The sequence below is a fragment of the Pavona decussata genome, unplaced genomic scaffold (assembly GCF_977016875.1).
Source record: "Pavona decussata unplaced genomic scaffold, jaPavDecu1.1 SCAFFOLD_53, whole genome shotgun sequence".
NCBI lineage: Eukaryota > Metazoa > Cnidaria > Anthozoa > Scleractinia > Agariciidae > Pavona > Pavona decussata.
The window spans coordinates 5,037,417-5,058,201 of NW_028145475.1; the positions used below are offsets into that span (position 1 = coordinate 5,037,417).

At 38.2% G+C, this 20,785-nt stretch overlaps 3 protein-coding genes across 3 annotated transcripts in view; 2 read left to right on the forward strand and 1 right to left on the reverse strand.

Moving 5' to 3' along the window:
- LOC146480659 (tonsoku-like protein) overlaps positions 1 to 9,676 on the forward strand; it is a 28,107-nt gene extending 18,431 nt beyond the window's left edge. The window contains exons 15-22 of the mRNA XM_085109815.1: positions 844 to 2,019; positions 2,662 to 2,860; positions 3,273 to 3,434; positions 6,136 to 6,290; positions 6,827 to 7,010; positions 7,340 to 7,509; positions 8,172 to 8,329; positions 8,850 to 9,676. Of these exons, the coding sequence (XP_084965941.1) occupies positions 844 to 2,019; positions 2,662 to 2,860; positions 3,273 to 3,434; positions 6,136 to 6,290; positions 6,827 to 7,010; positions 7,340 to 7,509; positions 8,172 to 8,329; positions 8,850 to 9,195 (2,550 nt within the window). The 3' untranslated portion in view covers positions 9,196 to 9,676. The remainder of the gene's footprint in view (positions 1 to 843; positions 2,020 to 2,661; positions 2,861 to 3,272; positions 3,435 to 6,135; positions 6,291 to 6,826; positions 7,011 to 7,339; positions 7,510 to 8,171; positions 8,330 to 8,849) is intronic.
- On the reverse strand, positions 9,208 to 13,675 carry LOC146480660 (proteasome assembly chaperone 4-like). The gene is made up of 3 exons (XM_085109886.1): positions 13,429 to 13,675; positions 12,563 to 12,638; positions 9,208 to 10,489 (listed from the first exon to the last, which is right to left on the reverse strand). The coding sequence occupies exons 1-3, from the start codon at positions 13,654 to 13,656 to the stop codon at positions 10,371 to 10,373; spliced, it is 423 nt and encodes a 140-aa protein (XP_084966012.1). The 5' UTR covers positions 13,657 to 13,675; the 3' UTR covers positions 9,208 to 10,370.
- A 96-nt stretch (positions 13,676 to 13,771) lies between these two features.
- LOC146480661 (uncharacterized) lies at positions 13,772 to 18,883 on the forward strand. The gene is made up of 2 exons (XM_085109818.1): positions 13,772 to 15,417; positions 17,458 to 18,883. Exons 1-2 carry the CDS (start codon positions 13,986 to 13,988, stop codon positions 17,886 to 17,888), a joined length of 1,863 nt encoding a protein of 620 aa, XP_084965944.1. The 5' UTR covers positions 13,772 to 13,985; the 3' UTR covers positions 17,889 to 18,883.
- Positions 18,884 to 20,785: the final 1,902 nt, after the last annotated feature.

Consider the following 20,785-nt stretch of genomic DNA (forward strand, 5'->3'; position numbering starts at 1 on the left):
TGTAGTTGTCTTGTGTGTGTTCTTTAAGCTCTTAACGTTGGTTTTGTTGTTTTCATGATTGCACTTGCTCTGTTAGCATGTCTGCTAAGATGGTGTTCGTGTTCTCTGCCCCCTCAACACCAGTTGTGATGCCACCTCCTCAGAATGCCTTCACGTTTTTTCTCTAACGCGAAATTGTAAATATTTATTACACATCTTTATGCTCTGTTTGGTCCAGAAACACGACAGGGATGCACAACAGCAAGACGATGGAGCTCTTTGGGACATACATATTTCAGTACAAGTATACTTTATTGACCCACAAAGTTCCAGCGGCACACAAACTGGTTTATATGGAAGTTATGCAGAAAACATAATAAAACAGTGACTTGCAAGATCATATGATAATGAAAGTTTGGATAAATGTTGCACGTCAAGAAAAAAGGCCTTTGATGTTCAACAAGTTTCAATGCTGGTGCTTTTTTAGATCCCTTACCCCCGACCCAGACTTATTAATGAACTGATAGTGGCCAAATTAGTCAATGAACTATATACAATTGTTACTATCTTCAAATTTGTGGTGAAACAAAGCAGTCTCCTTTCTCCTTTGAAAGATTGTAAACTCCCATATTTTGCTCGTAACCCTCGGCCCTTTCAAACGTCAAAGGAGTCCTTAGGAACCTTGGGGAAATTTCAGAAAAATTCCTGGTCTTAAATCAATGGTCAACCAACTTGAACCCACAGAGTGAGAGGTGACCATTGTGTACATCAACTACATGCTTACATCAGTTACGGTGCTAACTGCTTTATCTACGTTTCATTCTTTTCTAACTCTGTTATTTCTGTTATTCATTCTGCGGTTAGGGACGTACAGCTTTGGATGCCACACTTGAAGTTCTCAAAATAAATGTTGACAAAGAAGACGATGGTTACACGAATGGACGTAAGCAGGTTGTTAAATGTCTTAGGAGGTACAAAGAGAGAGGTGGTGATGTTGAATTAAGAAGAAGGAATCTCATTCATGAAGACGACAAAAAGGATGATGAAGAAGGGGAAACTATGCCAAGCACATTACAAAGATTTAACGAAAAGTTAAAAAAGAAAGAACATGAGAGATTACAAAGGATGAACAGTAGCTTCTGCGAAGAAGATAGCGAAGAACTCGAAGTGTTTCCACCGAAGGAAGTTTATGAACATGGAGGATTCACAAACGAAGAGGAAGATGACGATTCTCAAGAGAACCAAAGTGACGTTGTATTGTCTTTTCCTTCCTCACATTCTTCGACAGAAATACAAAGCACATTTAACAATCGTACTCAGCCAAATGGGCCACAAACAATACAGAGTGCTCGTTGCATTTCTAGTGAGGGTATTCAGACATTTTCTGATGCAGGCGACTTTGAAGGAGATGATATTTGTGATGAAGATAGCTCTTATGCATCTATGGACTTAGGGAATGAAGTTGAAATGGTTAATTTGATCGATGAAAATCGTGTGAATGCATCAAATTCATCTTACATTGATCCTGTGACAGGAGTGAGAACTAGTAGTTACTCTGCAGAGCACGTCCCATCTCTTGTTACGGAGAAAACTGCAGAATGGCTTGTTGATGATGTTGGACCAAGAACTGCAAAGCGTAAACGCCCAGCAAAGCAAACAAAGCTTCCAGGTTCAACTGAACAGAGGAAACGTGCCCCAACATCTGTGCGACCTGTCTCTCGATTGAACCTTAGTAAATCAAAACCTTCACGCCCAAAACAAACGACATTAGTCGTATCCAAGGAACCCAGAACACATCAGAGTGCAATTTCTGCCCCTGACTCATCTGTAAATGTTATTTCAACTCCAGTCATTGTCAGACAAGATGTTGTATCTACGGCCCCAGCAGGAACCTCTAGAATTAATACCCCTAATTCACAGCACAATGTAGCACCAGGAGGGACCCCACCCATGCGTCTAAGGGTACGAGTGCAGGATAGGTTGTTTCTTATTCCTTGCCCTCGGCAGGAAAGCAAGAATATTGGCTGGTTGGCTGAACAGGTAGATCACAAAATAATTTTTTCTCTCACCTTCTTGACGTTATTTAGTGGAAGACTTCTGTTCATATTCTTGCATTTTTTTAATTAAAGCGGAGCTGCTGATAAGGCTTGACTTACTTCTGGAGTACATGTTTTTGTTATGGTCAGGACTCACCGTGGGCAAGAACTGGAGAGTTGCAGAGACAGTTCCCCTCGTATGACCTCACCTTTTATGAAACGTTCTGTTGCAGGGACAATTTTGTTTCTGCTTCAGGATGCATGAAATTCAGCTCATGAAGTGTGAACAAAATGACCCAGATTTTCAATCTCACATCGTGTGCACTGTTCTCCCAAAGTGTCCCTGTTACAGAATGGAAATGACCCTCATGCCCTTGCAACGTGCCTCCTATGGAGTGCACATGAAGGGCCCTGTACCTACTTCATATCCCTGCTTCATGTCCCATAGTGTGTCACGACCTTTAATGTTTTTACCCTTGGCTGGGAACAGATCACTGAGACAATTTTGCTTTTCACACCAGCAATCTGGGCAATGAAAGAGGAGCCATCTCTTTTATTACTGAATTGTTTGTAAAATAGCAAAAGCAAGGCTAGAGTGCTGAATCAATCAAATTTCTCAAGTGTTTATTTCTCATTGCCATTTCAGGCCTCCCTTAGGTACTTCTCTTCTTTTGGCCTTCGTCCTGTATTAGCCTTAAAGACAAGTGAAGGTGCATTCATGTCGCCAGAAGACAAAATAGTTGATGTGCTTTCCACTAATGAGGAGGTTGTAGCTTCTGTGGAATCTTGGGATTTGCCAGCTTTGTCTGAAAGATATCAAGATGCATGTGTCAATTCCAGTACACGTAAGTCAGTATACAGAGGTAGTTTCTTGAACTGTTGGTTTACCACAGTTTCTCTTTGTGATCAGAGCAGGAAAATATGTTTGCCTGTTATTATAACCCTTCTCATCTTGATTGATGCATATGTCTCGTATTTTTGATACAGTTTTTTCTTAAGAAATTAAGGCACTTTGAGTCATAGAATGATCCGAGAAGAGCAAATAATCACTGTCTACCTTCAGAAGGTCGTGAATGTCCATTCGATATTTTTATATTGAAAGTTTATATCAGAATGGGTAATATTAAAAAACCTTTGATTAAGTGACTCTTCCCCGAGAAGAGCAAAAACAAAACATCGCTGATTCTTGTTATCCTTTTAAGAACTAGAATTTATTCCGGGAAGTGCTTGTTTTTAATTTACTTTATATTTGTCTAGCAACGAGACCGGACATATTATCTGTCCTTGAAGCTGATCCTCAACTCTCAAGTCTCACTTTATCAAACAAGGCGGTACAAGATGTCCATGTACTACCGTTGTGCAGAGCCCTCCAGTGTCACGACATCCTGACCAAGCTTATGCTGCCTGGTAACAGGATAGGTAAGCGTGCTAGTGAACACCATTGTTTAAATTCACTGTTCCAAATTGCCACTTAACCTTCCTTTGAATCTTGAATGGTCACTCTTGAAAGGATATTGTCCGCAAAGTTAGAATCACATTATAACATTATACTGCTGGATAGAATTGAGAATCAAATTAAAGTAATTTCGCAATTGCTATCTAAATCGAAGTAAATCCAAATCTTTGTTTGTTACTATGCTATGTAACTGGTTAAGAATGCGGCACCTTCTTTCAGAGGCAAACCAAACCGATTGTTCCTTGCTTGCACAGTTTGCTTACACGCTTAGTGCCATGTATTCTTCCATTTGCTTCAAGTTCTGATTGGTTTATTAGGTTATGCCTTGGTGGAGTTTGGTAACAGTGATTACTTTGGTTTTGGTCTTACAAAACTCATTTGAAAGAAACACGTTACGCAGCACTATAGAAAAGGTCCACTAAATACTCATTCAAAATTAATTGAAGGGGTGCACAGAATAAGGCCCTAAGTGACTTCTGACATAAGGTCAAATTCTTCTTTCGTTTCACAAATGAATACCAGGCAATTTGGAAGGAGAATGTTGTAATTTATCAGAAGTCACTCAGGGCTTTTTTCCAGGCACCCCTTCAATAGACCATTCTCGAACTGCTTTGAACCTCATTATTAAAGCGAGGTTAAGTGCAAAGTTTTTGTTTTGAAAATTAGTTTTCATTCATATGCAAACAAAACTAATTTTCATATGAAAAGCGTTGTACTTGGCCTCGCTTTTATAGTGAGGTTCACAGCAACTCGGAAATGGCCTATTGAAATGGCGAAAGTTCCACTCAGTAATAGAATAGTCACACTTACGCATTTAATCCACGGCAAAAATTACAATTGCATCAGAAGGGAAAGAGTTAATGTTCGACATGCATGCCAGAAATTGTGACTGGGATCATAAAAGAGGACCACTTGTTTAATAGCAATTGCCAAATTACTGTGTCTTGTCCCCATGAAATAAAGTTGTTATCCCATCTATCTTGTGTAAATCATTTTTGACTAGTGTTCTTTCTAGATTTTATATGCGCTTTTGTTGCTATTGTCATGTCTGAATAATCATGAGAAAAAAAATGTTTCAAACACATACAAATTATTGTAAACGACCAATGTAGTAATCAAATAAAATTGTTTGAAAAATTAGAAAAAAAAATTCAGAAAGTGGACTAGTAATTATTGGAGTACATTCGCCAAAACAAGCTAGTAATTGATGAAATCAATGTTTACTGAAATGGTTATGGATATAGTTACTTTAGAATGTATCTTTTACAGTGCCAAGTAAGTAGTGGTAGTTTAATAGTACAGTTGTTGTTTTTTTTGTTTTGTTTTTTTTTTTTTTGGTTTTTTTTTTTTTTTCAATTAATATTGTGTCGTTTGGACAAAGCCCAACAGATGATTATTAGTGATATTCAGGAAATAGGCTCGCATTTAAGAAAGTATGTTATAAAGTGGTGGGTAATATATTGACCAAATAGCCTAACGTTTTGAGCAAATTAGTGCAAAGATCAGTTAATAGTCAAACCAATGAATGAGTTACACCCTACTTAGCTTGGGCTTTTATGGTGTTCCTGGGCCGGGGGGGGTGTCTGTTATTCCCTCCTTAACTTGAAGATCATTAACGCTAAGATAATGAAACTTTGAGGGTACATAGTAACTACAAAACGGTTTCCTTTGAGCTAGTTTGAGGTCCTCAAAATGTTGTGTCAATGTCACAGGACTTGGAAATTACGTCATGATTGCTGAACAGCCGCCATCTTTGATCTGCCATCTTGGATTTGTTGATTTTCCTTCAAGCTCAGACAACTGTCAAAATGTACTCAGATGTTACCAAAACCAATAAAGAAAAACCAACATGTTGTAAAAAGGAAAAAAATAATGAAGAAAAGGTTCATATTTTTCATTAAGAATATTTTTGGACAACGTCCTCATCAAAATGTGGTTTCCATGAAAACAATGCACTCAATTTAAGGAAGTGTGAAAGGGATTAGAGAACTAATATCGGACATCATGATGTTGTAATTATAAGGAAATTGTTCAAGAAACATATTGCAGTTGAGAAAAAGCTACTAGTTATGCCCTTAGTGTTTCTAAGTGTATGCAAAACTAAGGAAAAGTTTATCAAAATAGCATTTCAAAGTTAGTCCTAGATAAAAAGAAGAAGACACTGCGTCTTTTTATACCCTTTCGACAGTTTTGTAGTGTGTGGAAAGAGTTTAAAGATGTTTGTGCACGTTTCTTGAACAGTTTCGTGGCCTTCGTGATGGAAATTGCTTGGAAGCTTTTGAGAAAAACAACAGTTGAGGAAATAAGCCAATAAGTAAAATACTCAAACAGAAGAAAGATCCTCGCAGTTACTATCTTACTACACAACTTAAGCAGTTGCGAAAATTAAGACTGAAAGAAATTCAGGCTTGAACGGGATTCGAACCCATGACCTCTGTGATGCCGGTGCAGTGCTCTACCAACTGAGCTATCGAGCCAACTGGGAGCTGGTCATATTGTGAGTTCGTAATATACCCTTGAAGGATGAATAAATAAATGTAAATATATGAAACATATATTTTGAACTGTGGATGAAAGATCAAATAGAAGAAATATGTTGGTGTTTTTGCTAACTGTTTAATTATTTCAATAAAGTTGTTGATCAAGTAGCTTTCATCTAATTAGGTGACTCTGGTGTTCAACATCTTGTATCAGCACTCCCCACTGTCCCCTCCCTTGCCGTATTGGACTTGTCATCTAATGGGATAACTCAGAAGGGGCTATCCTATGTGGCCAGTGCTTTGAACGCCAGGGATTCTACAAGGTCGGAAACACAACAGGTATCAAAACAATAAATTTTCTTTTGCATTCAAACAGTGATTAGCGTGTTATTCACTTTCTATTTGACGTAATGTAACAAACACTCGAAAAAGTGTTTCATGCAATTACAAACACCTGCTGCTGCGCGTCTTCAACCTACTTCTCGTCGTTTGGAAATCGGATGAAACACTCATTCGAGTGTTTGATGTAGCCTCTAGTACCATGAATAATTCTTGGAGAAATTCAAAGCAAACATTTACCAAATTTAACGATAATTAAGATCACATTTCCAAACCTCCTTCATGGTAGTAATTTCCTTTGTTTTCTCTTCATAACTTATCAGTGGGTTTGAGAGGACCCGGTAAACTAAGAGCCATATGCTATATTTAGTCTATATTATTGTCTCGTCAATGTATATGTTTCAAAAATGACACATTGAAGATGCTTACTTTGGCGGACTTCAAAGACATTTTTAACTCGATCAATCTAAATAAAGTAAACTCTTCAGTGTCTAACTCTATGGAAAGAAACGACTTGATGCTCTTGTATGCTGTAGGATGCCACACTACAGAAACTTGAGGAATTCAACATCAGCTACAACTGGTTGGGTGACAGTGCTGGTAGTTCTTTGGCTGTTATTCTCAAAGGGTGCCCGATTCTGAATACTCTTAGAGTGGACTCCTGTGGTCTAACAAGTCAAGTTGTTGCCCAAGGAAAAGAGTTTGTTGAAGCTCTTAAAGGTAACGATTTTCTTGACTTAACTGTTTCAAAAAGTACGTCAGTTATTAAATTATTACCGAAATGAAAATAGGTTTCAACAAGCTAATCTTACCGAGAGTGAATCGCTAACAGCAGTCTTCAAAAAACTGCAGTAGATGTAGCATCAAAAAGATCAGATGCAACAAATGTAAATAACTTAAAGATTAGAACTTGGTAGAAAACGAGGGACATGCATCATTAACATTGCAGTCCTATTCCAGATTCTTGGACCCCAAACTTTGCACGTATCTATACCTTGCAAAATGTTTTCTGTATCGTGAAATATTTAATGTGCAATGTTGTTCCCTAGCTTCTCGACTATTGCAGCTGTCTGTGGCATATAATCCCCTTGGTCCTCAAGGAACAACAAACTTAATAACGGCTCTTCCATCTGAATCACTGCGTCATTTTAACATAACTTCATCTCTGGATGAAAAAGGCAGTCAATCGGCTATTCAGAGTCTGGTGGAGATGATAGAGGTATGTGATTTCAAATCCTTTGAAATAAAGTATGTCATATCTTGTAGTCCTGTTTTATTTTATACGATAGTCGAGTGAATGAAGAAATCAGCATGCCCAATTTTCTGCCTTGCTGGGGAAATTCCCTCAAACAAGCAAGTTTTCTTAGAGATCAACAATAGTTGATGATGTAGTAACGTGTTAGAGTGACGTCATGATTTCCAAACGGTAGCCATCTTGGATTTCCCCTAAACGTCAGAAGTTGATCAAAACTACAAAACTTTGACTGTGTCAAACTGTATAATTATGCAATTTTCTCCAAGAAGTTTTTTTTTCTCAATTCTGTGGTTTTCCTTTTCATCAAAACGAACATTTTTTTATTTCAAGAACTCTGGAGTTTATTTTTACCGGCTACCCATTATAGCTGATACACGCTCCTTTTTAATTAGTTTTGACAGGGCAGCTTTAGCTTTAATTGAAACAACTTTTACATAATTTGAGAATTGTTTCTCTGGTAATAAATCCAAGGGAGCTTCCAAGCTGTGCCCCTCGATAAATAGTGGTTTCCTCTTTTAGTCGCTCGGACTGTGATGTGTTTATTGCACTCTGCGTGCGTTGTAAGACAGTTGTGGGTGCATTTCCTTTTGGTCTTAAGTTTTGTGATTTCATTGTTTCCATGATAGAGTGGCACTATCCTGTCTGATCTGGTTCTTGGGGACTGTAGCATTGGCGATAAAGACTTGGAGATCCTACTGAAGGCCAAGCATATGTTCTCTGGACTACACCATCTGGATTTGAGTTGTAATAACATTGGAAATGATGGGATTTTAATACTTTCAAGGTCAGACTTAACAATATTTTGCCCTTTTTTCTGCTCTCCTGTAAACTGTTTTCAAGACTAAATGAGGACAATGCAGATCGCGTCTATTTTTTGACACAATTAGAACATGTCAGAATTAAAGTTAGTACACTTTCATGGGTTCCTTTTTATGTAGTTATTGCCAGCACTAACAATAAATTGAACTTTATAGTGTCTTTAGTCATAAAGGGCCCAGTCAATCAGAGCAAGTTCTGGGACAGAGTAACCACAAGGTCTGGGATGACTGGTTAAGTTTGGAAATTTTTCAGAGTTTCTTGAAGGTTTCTTAGTTCCAGTCTTCCCATTTTCTGATCGAGGTTTCAGGACAACCCCACAATCAGCAGAATAGTGCTGGTGAAGAGAGAACGTGACGAAAGGGTCTTGTCTAAGGATCAACACTAGAGTGTTTGTAAGGAAGGTTGTTCATGCTGGGCTCCACCCTGTTGTTTTGAGAACAATGAGAATAATTTTATTGAAATTCTTCTTCAATCTTATTCCCTAGACTTGTGAAAGACTCCAAACTGTCAGTTCTCACATTGGCTGGAAATGGAGGCATGGGCACTGCTGGAACAGAGTCGCTTCTTATGGCAGCTGCAAACAGCAGAACTCTTCACAAATTGAATTTATCAGCATGTGGAATAAAGTCCCCTCTTAGCAAGACATTCTTTGATTCTTTGAAAACAATAGCTTCTCAAAACATTGAGGAAGGTTGTTTAAGGGAACTGAACGTATCTTATAATCTGTTAAGTATTGAAGATAAAGAACAACTTGCAGAGGAGTGGGGGGAAAGCTGTACAGGCGAATCTTCAGTTTGTTTGGAGAACAGCCTTTGTGTGTTAACAAAATAACATACCACTTACTGTGAATGTCAGTAGGTTCATTGATTGTAAATAGTTATTTATTGTAAATAACACGTTCACACTTCAAAATATGGAGTGTTCCAGTGTATAAGTTACCATACTCTGCTTCTTTTAAAGTAATTATCACACACATACGTTTGGATGTCAATGGAGTTATGGTAAACAAGAAGAGGTTTAGGCGAACAATAAATCATGTTGTGAGCAAAAATAATAAGCCAAAACAAAATGTTTCTATTATTTTGGCATGTGTTTTCACACAATGAAGTATCAAGGTCCAGTTCTTTCACATTATTACTGTAGTGATAATTTAAAAAAGTGTATTTGTTTCCATAACGTTATGGTGAATGGCTTTTACCAGTCAGTGCAGGGATGTATCTCATAAGAGGAATTGGCAAAGGATGCTTAATAAATCTAAACACACCATCTACTTATTCTGAGTTCTAAATAAAGCAGAACTTGATATGATGAATTATTGTTATGTTCCTTTACTAAGAAGATCAAGCATTCAATAATATTTCATTATTATCATTATTTAAAAAGACACTACACCTTGTTTCCAAAACGTAAAACAAAAAACAACTTACTACAAAAATGGTTCAAAAAACAAACAAACAAACAACCAAATTAACAATAAAAAGCTCATTGAAGTGGTTCTGGTTGCACTGAAAGAAAACACTGGATTGGTTGATCAATCCCTCTTTTTTATCTAACTTTGATTTTACTTGTAACATCAGTTTACCACCTGATAAAGGATTCAAAGCAAGACTGAAAATCTCACAAGGGCTGAGTGAAATAAGGTCACTCAGACAAACAGGGCCACACAATTTGCTCACTTCATCTGGTCCATCAGAGGTTGTCACTTGACTGATTAGTGCCTAATAAGCTGCCTGGACCCCACTGGGTGGCATAGACATTGTACCAGAAGTGCCACCCAAAAACAGCTCAGGGTGTGGGTATCTATTGGAATTGTTTAAAAAACTGAAGTTTTGTTTGCTTCCAAAAAGTGGCAGGAATTGTAGCATGGTCATATATTAGAACCCCACCCCAGCTCTGAAGCAATAATTATTATCTGCTCTCATCCAGGCTTGATTTGTTCTGCAGAACACCCTGGCTTCTCTGATCTTGAAAAATACGCTCTTTTAAGGCCATTCAAACTGAGGTCCTTAGAATTTTTGAGGTTTGTCTTTGATCTCTTGGTTGATCCTCTGTTCCACCAGGCCCAGCAGCATGTCTTCTGTGGGTACATTGTAGCTCACAAAGCACTGCTTGTTTGTTTTCTTGGCTGATGAAAAAAGAGAACATCCACGTGAATGATTTGTGCATCAGGAGGTTGATGTTGGGAGGGGTACAAAATAAAGAGAAAATTAGATGCAGAGTCCATGGGAGGTTTTTTCAAATATACTTTTTTATCGCACTTAAAAGAACATTTACATAGTATTACATATCATACTATACTTACATACATTATGTCTTTTTCTATTAACACTACTACGGTATACGGCGGTATACTTACGTACATTATGTGTTACTTAGTACGCTATCCCTACTTACACATACATAATATATTAGACTGCTTAATGAGTCAGACCATGCATACAGACCAGTCATACATGCATATTCCTGCACTCAAACACATACTCATATACAGCTGTTTCAACAAAGGTTGTCGAAACATAGCGTAAAGACGTACGCGACAATGTCGAAAGGTAGTCTGGGAAAGAAAGTTTTACAATACAATTGTAAAACGCAGTTAATGGAACCTGACGCCCTTAGCCCCGGGTGGCATCTCTACGTACTTTACTTTAGACTTATCACTGTATCATTGTCACATTAGTCAATAGTCACATTGTAATATGTTGCGACATTGTCTGGAGACAAGTTAGTTCGCCTTTTCTGTATGGCTAAACCAGTGAATGGTGCATTCATGTCGCGTTTGCTATGATGTAAAGTCTACCATAAGCATAGTACAACCCTGGCCATTGGCCCTGACATTGAACGCTGTCTAGCTTTAAATGTGCGATAGAATGTTCTAAGTCACACTTGGTTACGACGTGGTTTTATCTACTGTTACGCTGTAAAAAATGTACCCACCCTCCCTCCCTTTGGGGGTTGATCTGTGATATAACAAATAAACTTGGGGATGCCTATCGGCGTTTGCGCTTCGGTTAAGTCTGCGTAGCGACTTCCCCAAGCTAAGTTCTCTAGTTCATTTCAATGACTTTTGGTAATATTGACCTGCCAATACTCCGGTACGACCCAGCAGCGCTGGTGAGATAGGTGAGGCATGATAGGTCATTCAGTTAATTAGGTTTGCGCGTTGCTGGCCTAGATGGCAGCTCGTAGCGCTCTAGTTTTGCAACCTGCCAATACTCTTCTTGGAGTGGCGCTGCTGGCCTAGCTGTGCTGCTGTTGCAGTGCGTTGTTGTGTTTTGTTGTTGTTGGCCTAGGTGCAGCTGGAAGTGCCAAAGAAGTGAGGCCTTAAAATGGTCACGCAATAAAAGTCGCCAGTCACGCCAATCGCCGAGCGGTGTCCCCCAAATTAATGCCAAACGTGTCTTGTGGTCCTTAATTTAGTTTATTACTCTACGTTTCATTAAAGCTTGTGTGTTTGGATACTCTAAACGGAACAGTGACATTAATACCCAATAAATTTCAATGAAAGCTCAGAATCCATATTGCCCGCCATCTCAAGTCTTCACTGTACGGTGAACTTTCATTGAAATTTATTGGTCAGGCTATTTTGAAGAAATTTGAAGGACTAGAATAAAACTTATCCTTCAAATAAATATTGGTACATTCCTTTTACAAACTGACCACTGGCTGGCAAGTTCTGACCCAGGTGGGGTACTCGGGTATAAACATGACGGGGGGTCCGACGGAGCCTAACATTTTGAACCCAAAAAAAATACATGCACCTTATATTGTGCACCCAAACAAATACAAGACTGGAGATTATTCGAATCATGCTTTTGGATCTTGCGGGAACTTTGGCTTGAATTGCATAAGAACTATTAGCCTGACGGAAATTCAAACCCAAAAAAATGCGCAGATTTTTTAGACCCCCAAAAATACATGGTTAAATGTTCGACCCAAAAAAATACAGAAGTTGAAAATTTTAGACCCAAAAAAATACATCGTACCCCCCCCCCCCCCCCCGTCATGTTTATACCCGAGTATCCCCCCTGGGAGTTCTGACTAATGAAAAACGCCCTAAAATCCACCACAGCCCTGTACCCCCTAACTGTCTGAGAACACAGAAGAATTAAAGTAACCAATGGAAAAATGGTGGTCCCAGTTGAAGCTCGGTCATCTCTGTACTAGTTGTCCAGTGACAATTTTTCTGAGAAGTACTTACCAAGCCTTTGCGCAAGTGTTGATGAGCTCAGGTCAGCTTTATTTCCTAACAAATTTGCAACTGAGGGCACTGAATCCTGTTGGAAGAAAAGATATCATGAATTTGACTTAACAGTTCTAGGTTTGGACATTTTTTTTTTTTTTTTTTTTTACTATGCCAGTTACACCTCAGACATCTGGCTCTCATTGGCCAACACAGCCCTCACCCCAGCCATTCAGTTTTCTCACTAAGCCCACAACTGTAAAATGATCTACCGGTATTCAAGTAAATTTGAAAAGTAGATGAAACAACAAACGAATAATGTCACTGTGCACGGGATACTGAAAGCAAAGCTATGACAGGGACAAATTATACAACTGTCTGAAATTGTAAGATTACAAGTTTTGAAAACCAGATGGTGCACACTCACAGACCCTGGTCCCCTAACTAGGCACCTTTGCACTTGTAAAGACTCTGTCTGTAGACTCTAAATCCTACATATTTTTGGATAACATCAGTTCATTTGAATGGTAGAAGGTTTCAAAAGTCAAGGTAATTTTTCTTCATGCCATTATGCCCGTGAGGCAATCTTATGCTAGGTACTACCTGTCTTGCGCGGCTTCATGCCAAAGACAATGATCATGTGCCAGTATGGCTACGCTGAGCGATTTGGAAACCCACACCAAAGACCTTCGGCGTAACCTACATAAACTGCAGCCTGGCACACGTGTGCACCTGAGCTGGTCCCCTATGGGGGTGGGGTAAGGTAGTCACCAGCAACAAAAACATTCGTACGTTGAAAAATCCCCCCCTTCTTTTGGAACCAAGTAGGCGAACTTGCACTGGTATTGAAGGGCGTTGAAAAGTTTGTTTTAAAACATACTTACATATTTTGTACACATAGCAACAGCTAGTGAACTCATTTCAGAGGAGTTTCCAATCCAAATATACAAACTGTCCGTCATTTTGAGAATTTGAAAATGAACCTTTTGATCTAGAAGCGTGTCTGAGAATGTATGCACTGTAAATTTACATTCTGCCGGTTTGGATTCATCAGAAACTGCAGCGTTGCTGCTGGAAATTGAGTTTCCGTTCATGTGAAGTTCGTCCGCCATATTGGAGATCACGAACCCGAGAATTATCGTAAACTTCCGGACAACTTCGGTAAACTTTTGTTTGTCGTAAATCGTCGTAGTGATTCAATACCAGTCTTTTACCGCGAAAAGCCGGCGCGATGAGCAACCATATTTGATTTTGTTTTAGGGGGAACTAGGAAATTGATTGAATATTCTTGGGGGAAAATAACACCAACCGGCGATAAGCCAACTTGTGAACGCCACAACCAAGGCCTAATTTTCTTTAGTTTGCATTTCGCTGAGTTTCATTCCTGTACATATAACAGAAAGACTGTGAAAAGTTGGAACACTGGCTGCCAGAAGTGGACATGAATTTTTGTGATCATCAAGGCCCTCTCATCGCAGATATTGCAGCGCTTGTCTTCTCCTTTCTCGAGGTTTCAGACAAGCAAACAGCAGCCCAAGTCTGTCGTTTCTGGAACAGAGTTTCGTATTTACCGTCACTATGGCGTGATGTTATAGTGATTCTACCCTTGGACTCTACTGAGGTGCTCGTGAAAAGTCTGCACAGGCGTAAAATAACGCGGGTAAATTGTTCAAGGGCCAACACTACAGATTTGTCAATTCTTTTCTCCAATTTACCAGAGATTACTCATCTTAATTTGGGAGGTTGCCCTCAAGTGACCGAGCTATTTCTCAAAAGAGAAATTCCTAAATTGCATGAGCTACAACATCTTTCTTTTAGAAGATGTGGGAGGTTGTCTGACAGTGTTTTGGAAGCATGCGGTCCGCACCTTAAGAAACTCAGCAGTTTCACTCTAGAGGACTGCGATAATATAACTGAAGCTGGCTTCAAGAGTTTTGTTAAACACCTATGTAATCTAGAAGTGCTGGACTTGACATGGTGCGATGGACTCACAGATGGGTGTCTAAAGACACTGGCAATCAATTGTCCCAGACTGTCACGCCTAAGTTTGAGAGGGTGCGACTGGGTGACTGTACTTGGGGTTCGTCACTTGGTGGAAAATCTCAAAGAGTTGACAGCACTTGATTTCAAATGGAGTCAAGGAATCAATGATCTCGCTGTAGAATTAGTGGCTAAGAACCTTCCTGAAGTTGTTTTTTTGGATGTGAAGGATTGTCCTTTTGTGACCAGTGATGGCATCAAACATGTAACAAAACATTTGTCCAAAATAAAGCACTTGTCATTTGGTGGTGGTGATCATATGCATTTTGCAAACTCTGTTCAAGACATTGAAATCATGTTCTTGGATATTGCACGGCTTACGGAGCTCAGATGTTTAGCATTTGATTTCTGTGATGGTATCAGTGATTCTGCAATGCACACCGTGATAAAAAGTTTACCAAACCTGAAAGTACTCGATGTGGGGTATGTTGAAACCATCAGTGACAACACTGCTGATTTGATTGGCTTACACTTGCAGAAGTTAGAGTCATTATCACTGAGCAGTCAGAAGCTGGCAGATAGAGGTGTCACCACAATTGCCAGCAATCTAACGCAGTTGAAATCACTTGACCTGCGGAACTGTGAAATAAGCAACAATGGTATGGCAAGGATGGCTCCATTTCTAAGAAATTTGAACTCATTAATTTTGTCTTCCCATTCCAAGCTAACAAATGTGGGAGTAAAGTACATTGCAAGCTTTGTGACAAATCTCACAAGTCTCGATTTGATGGATTGTTGTGGAGTTACAAATGCTGGGGTTGGGATTCTCGCTTTCAACTTGACTCAGTTACAGCAGTTGAATCTGTCCTACTGCAAGCGGGTCTCTAATCAAGGTATGTATAGATCAGGTTTGCATTTCTCAAGGCTCCCAAAGAGCTTTCGGGCCTGTAAAGTAATTTTCTTAATATCCCTCTCTACAGATTGTAGGTAAATTGTTTTTTATACAAACTAACTCAGTGTGTTTCCTAATCTTTTAAAATTATCAATAATTGAATTTTTGATAATAAATTGTGTGCATGTAAAATATTTTTTTTGGGTCCAAAATCTTTTCAAGAGTTTGAGGATTGCATGCCTGGCCCCGGTTGTTCAAATACCATATAACTTTATCCAGTGAATAAATTGTTATCCAGCAGATAAACCGAAGAGTGACGAATTAAAGTGATGGGGATGTGCCAGGATTTTGGAGTTTTTTGTATTTAAATTAAAATTTTGCCTTTTTGAAGATTAGTTTAATTTACAATATCAATTGTGAGTGCTATTCTTGTTTTTTCCAAAATTCCAGTTATCTGCAAATTCAAATTTCAAAATGTTACTTGACTGTATCTTTTGAGTGGACAGACATATTTGTTTAAACAAAATAAGGCGATAAAATGTAAATTAATTATTAATTTACATTTTATCGCCTTGCACGGTATATATTAAGTTGTCAATTCCTTTTCTTTTCACTTGAAAATGATGACATGGAGTCATCGAAACGTAGTGTAAACCTTCTTTCGCTTATTTTTATCATTAGATGTTAAACTAAAATTAATGTAATCTTATTCGTGTTTGTTATAGGAAGTTTTTTTAGAAGTGGTCATTGAATATGCAATACATGTAACAAGAAAAATATAACTTGCTGCCAACACTGAAAAAATAAAAACTTACAGTATTTTAGAGAATAGCAAGTTCTATGTAGTTGCTAAATTCAGGTCAGCTTTTTAATTACTTAGAGTTTCTGTTAAGGTTTGACAGGAATTTTCATTTTTTTTATTGACAAATTTGACTGCCTTGGTCTTGGGCCTCATTTTTACCTGCAGCACGAACACATTTTGTAAAGTGCTGACAACAACAAAATCTTTTGAATAATTTGGAAAGAGATGTGATGTTATGTTTCAAGCCTGGTGAGTAAATGATAGAGTTTTTTGTCCATCAGTGACACAGGTATACTCAGAAAAAGAAAATTTGAGTTCTCCTATCAGGAGTCAAACCTTTGACCTTCCGATTACTAGTTTGAATGCTCTACTACTGAGTTACAGGAGACTCTTGGGAGCTAAGGCCATTAAACTAGGTTCATGGGACAAACATCCTGTATGCTGCTGCGATTTGAATGTCAATGAGTGTTATACAGCTATTTCAATTATCATTGTCGGAACAAACTAAAGCTAAAAGACAAGACTGCAATGTTTTGTGGGATTATTTTTTATGAATAATTTTATCAAAATCATCCCTGCACGTGCAGGTCATTGTACTGCTAATTACAACCTATTGTTTTCTCCAGGCATGACTGATTTTGATGAATTTATTCATAAAAATCCCCCGTAAACTTTCGGTCTTGTATTTTAGCTTCATGCTTTCATCCGACAACGTTAATTGAAATAGCTGTATACACTCAATTGCAAAAACATTGACACCTAAAAAGCATAAACCATGAACAGTGAGACCCAATGGATTTGTGGGTAGTGTTTAACAATTGGCCCTTGTTGGCCAACTTGACACTTAAGGAAAGCGTGGACAGTTTCCATCATTCACCACGTGCAACTAATTTTGGTTATTAACCGTCGCACAAGAATAAAATATTATGCAAATAAATTTAGTACACTTATACCCATAAAGCCATTGGGTCTCATTGTTCACGTTGTCAACGTTTTTGCAATGGAGTGTGTATGAAAAGAGAGGGGATGTTATCTTTTAAGCCTGGTGAATAATGAAAGATGTATTTAAATGAATAAAATAATAATAATTTATTATTAATGATAGGTGTATTTTCAGTAAATATATGTAGGTTCAACTCCTATTGGGATTTTCTTTTTTCCAAGTATGCCTGTGTCACTAACTGGAAAAAAAAATTGTTACCTTTCTCATCTTTTAAACTGTTTTCTTTTTTTCAACAGGTCTTTTTGAGGTTGGAAAATATCTGAAAGAGCTCAGACAACTAACTTTAGACCAGACCAAGGTAACAGACGCAGGGTTTGTTTATGTCAGCCGACATCTTCCCAAGCTGATTTCTCTTGGTGTCGAAGGATGCAAAATAACTGATAAAGGTTTGATCAAAGCAGCAGAATCTCTCACAAATCTAGAGGAGCTTGATCTTGGCTCAAATCTGATCACAGATGTGGGAATTCAACAAGCCATTGTGCACATGAAGGGCTTGACCGATATGACACTAACAGGCTGTATGACAATCACTGATGCAAGCATTGAAAGTGTCATCAAGGGTATGCCTTGTTTGACACATTTAGGTATTGAGGGATGCCTTAACATCTCTGAAGAAGCTGTGGAGAGACTGAGAGAATTTGCAAAATCAGCTATCAGCTTCTTTTGAAGGTTTTGCGAAGACTTGCCATTCATCCTGGGGGGAGGTGGGTACTTAAGTACATTAGTGATGGAGATGTGCAAGTTAGACCTTTTGGGGTTTTCAATTAGCAATTTATTGGAGACTTTTTGGGAGGTGCAAAAAAGATTTTGGGAATGATTTTTTGAAGTTTTTATGCAGAAAATGTGTTTTAGGGGCTACTGTCAGTGCCGCAGGACTATTTTGGTCCCAGTTTAGCCTAATAGCACTTTTTTTTGGGGGTCCAACAACTTGACCTCATTTGCGCCTTCCCATCACTAATATGCCAGCAATGTAAGCCCCCCTCCCCACTCCCCAGCATGTCACTATCAAACCCAAACATCTGTTGTTTTTGTGTGCACTAGCTATCTTTTACACCTCCTCAGCCAATGTTTTGGCTTTAAAAGTGAAAGGTAATGAGGTAGAGTTGGATTAACATGTGCATATGTGAATTGAAAAAATTAAAAGCAAAAGTTTCAGCTTCTTAAAATTAGTTATTAACAATAAGTTCTCAGAAAACTGACAGTAATTTATAATTCATGACAGCACGTATCTTCAAACTGAATTCAATATTGGTGATCAAGTTTCCCACCCCCAGGAACAATAGAGAATATTACTGTTCATAGTCTATCTAGAGTTCATTGGTTTTGTTCTCCTAATATGAAAAATTATTCGTAAGAGAAATATTTTAAGTACTAAATATAACTTCACAGAAAATAAGGTTAATAGAATTGGATTGCTGTATTTACTTGAAAGCACTGTAATGCATATTAAGTTTATTTTCTAAGTTGTGATGCAACACTTATACGAGGGCCACATTTTTGGGGCTAGGGGCTTATTACATAAGGACATAAATACAACCTCTTGCTCTTCTAGTTGAAACAATAACAACAACAAACTCAATTTAAGGTGATTCCATTGAATTGCATTATGCGTTCTTGCTATGCATCGTTTTGTGCATTGTTTGGCACTCATGCATCTGAAACATAGCGGTTTTTCCTTTACACTATAATCAGCCAATTACACAATCATTTTCTGTTAAGAAAGCATAGGACCTTTCTTGTCCTCTCAATGTCAAAAATGTTTACAAAAAATTGACGTTAAAATGAGTCATTGACAGATAGACGAACTTACCTATCACTAGCAGGCATGAGAATGCACCTGGAAGTGACATTTATGGTACAGTACATACTGCTTCACATTGTGCTTCCCTGCCAAGAAAATTGTCTTTTATTATGCTTCATACACGCTAATGTTTCCTGAAGTTCTGCCTTATCTATATAATTCCTGTTTCAACCAGACATAGCAAGAACAGATCAAATAGACTCATATTTGAGGTTGTTATGGAGTGACTTGAAAGGATCGCAGCAAGCACAGTAACCTATACTTTTTATTGCAGGTTTTGAAATAATAGTCATACTATTAGTAAACAATCACAGAAAGTTTCAGAAAATTTTTACAAGTTCTACTTCAAAGGAATCACCTTAACATGACATCCGGCTTGTTACTGTCTCTGTAGTTGGCTTAAGGACGGTGCCTACTATTGTTACTGCGCATACGTTCTGCGCATCTTGAGATACTCGGGTTTCCTATGGGTGGTGCCTACTAATACAGGGATAATTTTGCACGGTTTAAAACTATACGGAGAAAGCAGAACTTAGAAAGTGCTTTTGGTATCTCAAAAGAAAATTAGGGGTAACCATGCATTTTTCAGAGATAATTAAACTTCAATTTAGGAAAAAAATTCCCATACATTGCTTTATATTTTGGCGCTTTAAAGAGATATTATTGCTTAATTATCTCTGAAAAATGCATGGCTACCCCCAATTTTCTTTTTGGATTCCAAGAGGCCTTGCTAAGATCTGTTTTTCCCGCATAGTCATAAGCCGCACAAAAATACTTCGGTATTAGTAGGCACCGTCCTGAAAGCAAACTGTATGTTTTTTTGTTATTGTTGTTGTTTTGTTTTTGTTTTTAATTTTTACTTTGATTCTCTTCAAATAAATGCCGCCCTAGAACTGAAATGGATTGAGTAAGTGCAGTGCTGTTATTGTTGCGTGCGGCCTTTATTCAAGGGCTGCTGTGAAATGTTGTGCATTGATCTCTGCTGGAGGCACATCAGAAAACTGGGCTCATCCCATATTTGGGCCTTCACTCAGTCTGACAAAGGAGTAGAAACATTTTTTCAATTCAATTATTTTTGTATAAAAACATTTGTTTTGCTTCATTTTTGGACTTAAGCTCGTGTTTTGTTTTCCCAAACAAAAACAAAAAACTAAATTATAGGAGTCTTTTGTAGTATTTATTTGCTAGGAGTGAAAATTGTAATAAGCAAGGGGCTGGAGTTAGATTAAGATCACAGTGAACTGAACACAACAAGATCTTTATGATCCTTGTGGAGACTGAAATTAATATTAAACACTTTCCTTTTCAATGATCATAGTGTTTATACAAGAGTGTTAAGCATAACTTTGCATTTTCATGAGAAAAACTTTGACTGTTATGACTTCAGGCCAGCATAGGCATCACAGACTCATCTGTATATGCTAATGGTAATTTTATTGACTACAAACAGAATTCAGCAAAATGGTGCCTGTTGTCTTCTAGCTTCTCTGCTAGCAGAGGTCTCTGACAATGAGAAGGAGACCTCTGCTAGCAGGGCATCTTCTAGCATGTGAGAGCAGACACCCTTTTCAGCTCGTGTCATCTGCCACAGAAGGAGCTCTTTTCACAGCAGGTGAAACAACAGTTGGAAGAGGCTACATGTAGTTGTCTTCGTGAATCTGCTGCAGAGCCAAGTAGTGAGAAATTTTATTAGTTGCCTTTTAGGCTGTGATGCAGTGGTTAAATTTGAGTCATGAGAGCTGTGTGATGGCAGTTTTATAAAT

Excerpts from the sequence above, each read along its gene's own strand:
- LOC146480660 (XM_085109886.1), bottom strand. The coding sequence starts at position 13,656 with ATGGCGGACGAACTTCACATGAACGGAAACTCAATTTCCAGCAGCAAC. Across the intron at positions 12,639-13,428 it reads TTGCTATGTGTACAAAATAT|GATTCAGTGCCCTCAGTTGC; the intron begins GTAAGTATGTTT and ends TTCTTCCAACAG. Across the intron at positions 10,490-12,562 it reads AACACTTGCGCAAAGGCTTG|CCAAGAAAACAAACAAGCAG; the intron begins GTAAGTACTTCT and ends TTTTTTCATCAG.
- LOC146480661 (XM_085109818.1), top strand. The coding sequence starts at position 13,986 with ATGAATTTTTGTGATCATCAAGGCCCTCTCATCGCAGATATTGCAGCG. Across the intron at positions 15,418-17,457 it reads CAAGCGGGTCTCTAATCAAG|GTCTTTTTGAGGTTGGAAAA; the intron begins GTATGTATAGAT and ends TTTTTTCAACAG.